Genomic DNA, 6,554 nt, shown 5'->3' on the forward strand with positions numbered 1-6,554 from the left:
TATATAATCCTACCACCAAATCCCTTATTGGAGGTCCCAATCTCATGTAGAATAATCAACCATGGGTTTATACTTTATACTTTATAGGCATCAAGTAATTAATATTGTTCCATCTAATAGTCATAGGCATGCCTACTCTTAGGTCCTTCATTTTTGTTTTGGTGGAATAATAAAAGATTCAAGTACCCTAGTCATGTTATTTATTATATTACGAGTTTAATTTTGATGCAATGAAAAGTGTCTAGACTACTTTTTAAATAATAAATTTAAAAATTAGTTATTTTTATAAGAATAAGTTAATATACAAATACAATACAAAATTGGTGGACATTACAATCACAAGGCATTAAAAGAAGGTATGTGATAAACATAACAAGAATTATTATTGTTTCTTTTATGTGGTTGAAGAAGACACAACAAGAGTTATTCTCAGCTGATCCAAACAGCAACATATATATAAATTGACAACAACTGTGGAAGGTTGATTTGTTGGAAGCACAATGAGAACTCACTATTTCATGCTTCCTAATTTTCCCCCAACATGTTGTATGATGATCATATTTTCTTTCTCCATATATTCCTTTCTTTCTTTTGTTATTTGAAAAAAAAATAGTGTTACAAAAGTATTTATAAAAAAAATAGTTAACAAAAAACATAATAATCAATAACGGAGTACAATCATGAAAAATGATGGCTACTATAAGTTTTTTGTGACCACCAAATTATACAATCATCCTAGCTATTTTGCCTATAAACTCTATAAAATATTTGATGACATAATTTAATCAATTAATTTCATACCTTTTTTATTCTATTTTACTAAGATTTAATTATTCTATTTTAGAAAAATATTATGGTTTTAATATTTTTAATATGAAAAATATCTAATTATAAAATTAAAGATAATATAAAAATTTAATTATAAATTTAATAAAATTATATGAACTAACAGAATAATTAAACTTTTACTAATAAATTTCTTTCAATGTGCTACAAAACTTTCAAGCATAGCCTAAGGTATGACAAATTAAACCGAATCATAATGATGTATGGAAATAATAAGATTTGCTTGTATCTTAATAGAAGAATAAAGATTACATTCTTGTGGCAACAATCAAGCCTAAGATGCTGTGTGTGTATATATATATGATTTCTATTAATTATATTAGATTAGATAATGGAATGAGTGGCAAGGTGGGCAAGTTCATGGCAGCATTTTGCGAAGTTGAAGGCAAATGATGGGTCACCTCAAACAGTGTTTGTGTGTGTGTTTCATCAACTTGGTCTTAGCAACGCCGTTGACTTTTTAGAAAACCCCTATGGCCTAATTATGCACTAAATAATGCATTTTATATCTAAATACTAATTAAATAATCATTATTTAAACATGAAGTTAGTGATTATAAAATATGAACCAATGAAAATGGTAATAAGAAATAAAAAATAAAAAAAATAAAATTTTAATGCTAAAAAAATATTAGGAGACTAACATTTTAGTAAAATAAAATAAAAAATTAATCAATATTAACTCAATGTAAGATAAACATAAAAGAAAAAATAGTTACTTCACATTTTTCATAGAAAAATAACAAAGTTTAAAGAGGATAAAGGAAATATCAAGATAGAACAAGGCGGTTTTTTTTTTATCAATATTGATGTAATTGTAAGTTATTGTTATCTTATTGACTTTTTTTTTTATATTGGTGTAACATTTTACAAATATAACTTTAATTAATTTTTTTTACATTCTTTTAGTTGAATCATCAAAATTGGCTTATTTTTTACATGTAACTTTTAAATAACTATCCAGATGTTCTTGAAAAAAAAAATTTGGATTAAACGCACAAAACATTGGTCAAATATAAAATTTGTCTATTACTTATTAAAATAGTGTTATTTTAATACTTTTATTATATTTTAAATTTTTTGAAAAATTTTGTCAATGCAAAAATTTTCAAAAATATTTGTGTTAAATAAATAACAAACACTTACATACAGTTAATAATTAAAAGTTATTAAATAATTTAATAAATTTAATTAAATTATTATTTAATAAATTTTTAATATCACATGAAATTAATAAATAAATATTAAAACATAAAGTAGAGCAATAGCTTAGCAATATAAGCCCGTGGAGTCTAGAAGAGTCACGCACAAAACAATGAGTGAGTGGGGTATGCTACGAAAATTCATGGAAACCCTAATTTCTTATATCCCAATCTCACAAACACCGCACCTTCCTCTCTCTGGAATTTTTAGGATCAACGTTCAAATTAGACAAGCCATAACTATTTAATGTACAAGCCTAATCTCATTTCACTACCATTAGGTCAATTCTTTTGGAATTTGATTCCATCTCTAGAATGATATAACCATTAAAGAAAGGACAACTCGATCTCTAACTTTTTTAGTTCATTTAAGTTTCTGAAAATTTAAAAATATATTTAAATTTTTAACCTTTTTAAAATGGACAGATTAATCATTGAGTCTAATTTGTCGCATTTTAAAAACTCTTCAGCATGTGCATCCGCAACGATCAGATCAGTATAATAAGAGTCACGTTTAATTTATTCGTTGAGTCTAATTCATCCAAGTAAATATAATAAATTGATATGTTTAAATTTTAAAAAAATTAAGAACTTCAGTATATTTTTAAATCCTAAAAAACTTAAATATCAATAATCTAAAAGCTAAAGGCCTGTTTGTCTTTTTCTCTAACAATTATTATTGAATGAGAGGAATTGTATATTCCTTTCTTTACAACAACTCTAACTGTAAGTTAGAATGTCAAAACTCTTCTTATTTATAACAAATAATCTCAAATTCAATTTCTGAATACAACACTATCTATTGAAGAAAGTTGTTTCCTTATGAAATTTCTCTAAAATAGTGAAAAGGTAATATGTTATTCTTTATTTTCACTTTTTATTTTTTTTTTCAAAACTATGAAAATAAAAAAAATGAAAAGAAAAAAAACACAAACCAATATCACTACAATTAACTAATTTGGTGGACTACACCCACTTAGCTACCATTTAGACATTAAAATTCACAAGAAGAAGATGCCCTATAATTCCATTAAAGACATGTTCATTTCTTACAAGGTTTTATGACCTTTTTACAACATGAGAAATTATTATTTCTTAGAAGAAAAAAGAAATTAAAAAAAAAAAGAGGGAGGGGGATCCATTTCTCTCAATCTAATCATTCATGCTGAAAATCTACACCCTTTGAAGCCATGCCCCCTTGAGTGCTAAGGAGGCAAAATGATAGTAGTACTTTATCTTTTACAATTGCTCTCAAGATAAGAAAAGTTTCAAAAAGAAAAAAAAAGAAAAAAAAAATTCACCACCTACAACACTAATCAACCTTTGTTTCTTTGGAAGCCCTTCAAGTAATTAGACTTGACCATAAAGTTAAACAAAAAAATCAAAAACCAAAAATGATTTCAGAAAATCTATGCCAATTGCCAACCCTTCTCATCATTCTAAGCCATACATGTTGCTAGATTAATCTCACATTGCTGGAAATTCAGCATAGGAAACTAAAATTCCTAAAAATAATTAAGAGGATTAGTACTAATCTAACTTTAATAGATTAACACTTGCATTTGTTAACTAGTATTATGAAGTAACAACAAAAATTTACCAATGCAAACCCACATTAGATTTAGACTTAGATACATAAGCTTAACAAATTCCAATCCATAAAATTATCATCCAACAACATATCATAACATTTTCTTTTTTTTTTTGGTTTTTGCAATTCCACTTATAGAAATTAAAGAAAAAAAATAAATGTGAAAGAAGAAAAAAAAAACGGATCCAATCCATCAAGGAACTTACTCTCACAGAATTAAGATCATATTACCATAATCTTATATCTGATCATCATTCATTTAAATTGTTTTTTTTTTCCTTCCGCATCATAACAGATAGAAAAAAATAATAATAACAGAAGAAAAAAAAAGATTTAATAGAGATATAAGAAGAAAAAAATATTAAAAGTCATCATTTCTTCAAATATAGAATCATTCAAAGGCACAAGGCGGTGCAGCGAAGCTCATCATCATCGCCACCCTCCAACGGCGGCGCGTTGAGATCAAACGGCAACGGCGCTCTAAACGACGACGAAACAATATTATCGCCGTCGTCAACCACCGACGATGAAGAATCACAATCACTATGGCAATCTTCTGGCACAACCGGAGGAGTCCGAGGGTACCTCCTACCCACCGTCGCCGGCGCCACCGTATACGGCGGCGCCGTCATCGTCCGCGGCCCGCTGAACGATTCCACTGTGCTGCTCATTCCACTGCACGTCGGCCTCTGAGGGTTCACCGGACTCTCCTGAAACCCGCCGCCGGCGCCGCCGTTTACGGCGGCGTAGTAGTAAGGATCCACGACGGCGCTATGGGGGTTGTTCTGGTAGCAAAAAGGAGAAGAGAGAGGAAAATTGGTCTTGGCTTTTGGTCCCCGGAGTGTTCTTGCGGCGGCGTCGTAAGCGCGTGCGGCGTCCTCGGCGGAATCGAAAGTTCCGAGCCAAACCCTTGCTTTCTTCAACGGGTCTCTGATTTCGGCGGCGAATCTTCCCCACGGTCTCTTCCTCACGCCACGGTATCTAACTTCCTTCAATACTGGCATCGGCCCTGACCCGTTTACCTCCGCCGCCGCAACCGCCGCCGTGGGTTTCAGAGCCGCAGCTCCTCTGCCTCTTCCCATGGCGATGGCTTTGGTTTTCAATATAAAAAAGAGTAATAATTTGGTGATGTTTTAAGAAACAGAGCGGAACCCAGATTGGGAAACGATGAAAAGAATCAAGCTTTGAAATCAAACAAGCATTTCAGTGTGTGAAATTTTGATGGGTCGTTCACACTGATTTCAGAGAAAGAAAGAGAGAAAGAAAGAAAAGCAACACCTTCTTCTTCTTCTTCTTTGTTCTTTGAATCTTTGTCTTTGTTGTTGGGTGTGGTGTGGTGTGGTGTGGTTTGATGCACACCAAAAAAATTTATTAATAAAAATGGATGTCAAAGTGTGTTAGCTTCTTTCTTCTCTGTGGCTTTCTCTGGCCGTGTCTGTCTGTAATGTCATATCTTTTTTCTTCTTTTTATTTATTTCTTTCTTTTTTTATTTTTTGAATCAATTCATTATTTTTTATTTATTTCTTTACCTTTATTGGGGGCTTCTCCCTTCCTTCTCAGCCTGACCTCTTGTCCTGCTTTTCTTTTATCCTTTTGTTTTTGTATTTTTCTCCATCTCCTAAAATATTTTACATTTATTCCTAGGGAATCATTTCAAATTTTATTTCCAAAAAATTAATTAACTTGATGGAAATTCAATAACTTATGATTAAGAAACTATATCGCCAATTTTGTAATAATTTTAATTTTAATATATTATCAATCGTAAAATCATATTTATTTTTTAAATAATTATTGGATAAAATAATTATTTTTACTAATATAAATATTTATAATAATCATTTGACTGATTTTGACAAATTTATTTTGCAAATCACGTGTATTTATTATTTTTTGGCTTTTTATCCCCATTTATGAAGAACCGAGTAATTGGTGTTTGCAATGTCGAAAATGCCCTTGTGGTTGTGGGGTTTCTATATTTTGGAGGGTAAAAAAAATTGCGTTTTGCAACGCGTTTGGTTGGTATGCTGTACTTTTGATTTGGTGAGGTCTCTTTCATGATATCATATCTCTCTGTGTTTTCTTCTTTTCTTTTCTTTTCTTTAATTTTTTTTTCACTGCTTTCAGCAGTGGGCAGTGGGCACACACAAGGTAAAAATATGGAACAGAGGTGAGATGATCGTATCTGTATCTTAAATCTTAATAAACAAAATTTTCTTACGTGAGAAGCAATAGATTTTGATTTTGGAAACACTCTTCGTCCATTTCTATTAATCCATAAATTTAACTTTTTTTCTTCCTCAAAAAAGGGAAAAGAAGTTTGACTTGTATTTCCTTGTAAATATGATAATTATTTAGTGAAAACTCATATGAAGTCAACTTCACGTGAAGATGATATTTAAAAGCTATTAGATGAAAATTTAGTCAAATTAATTAAATCTTCCAACAGCTCTTAAATATCAATTTTATATGAAATTGACTGCACCTGAATATAACAGCACTTAATGAAATATTATTGTAAAAAAATAGTAATTTGTATGGCAAGAGAGAATGTATATATAGTAATTATGATTAGAGAGAGAAAAACAAAATAAAAAAATTGAAGATTTTAATGAATTAATTTTCAATTATTTCGGCAAAGGAAAAAGAGAGAGACGACCTTGGCTATGGCAATGGCATGCGTGATGCCATTCATTCACAATCACAGCCGGCTAAAAAGTTTTTATTTATATATTTATTTATTTTATTTATTTATTTATTATTATTATTATTTGTAATTTTCAATGGAGTCCCTTTTATTGATTTCGTGAACCAACCTTTAAAAAATTAAACATGTACGTGTTAGTGTGTTACCACCGTGTGAACCTGTTTTCATTTTTTGGTAAGAAACCTTACTCGTTTTCTCTAACACTCT

The 6,554-nt window shown here is 30.0% G+C and overlaps 1 protein-coding gene across 1 annotated transcript; it reads right to left on the reverse strand.

Annotated features, from left to right (window-relative positions):
* Window positions 1-3,832: 3,832 nt before the first annotated feature.
* LOC107496333 (ethylene-responsive transcription factor 3) lies at window positions 3,833-5,095 on the reverse strand. Its single transcript, XM_016117561.3, has one exon. It carries the CDS (start codon window positions 4,719-4,721, stop codon window positions 4,035-4,037), a length of 687 nt encoding a protein of 228 aa, XP_015973047.1. The 5' UTR covers window positions 4,722-5,095; the 3' UTR covers window positions 3,833-4,034.
* Window positions 5,096-6,554: the final 1,459 nt, after the last annotated feature.

The sequence above is a fragment of the Arachis duranensis genome, chromosome 7 (genome assembly GCF_000817695.3).
Source record: "Arachis duranensis cultivar V14167 chromosome 7, aradu.V14167.gnm2.J7QH, whole genome shotgun sequence".
Lineage (NCBI taxonomy): Eukaryota > Viridiplantae > Streptophyta > Magnoliopsida > Fabales > Fabaceae > Arachis > Arachis duranensis.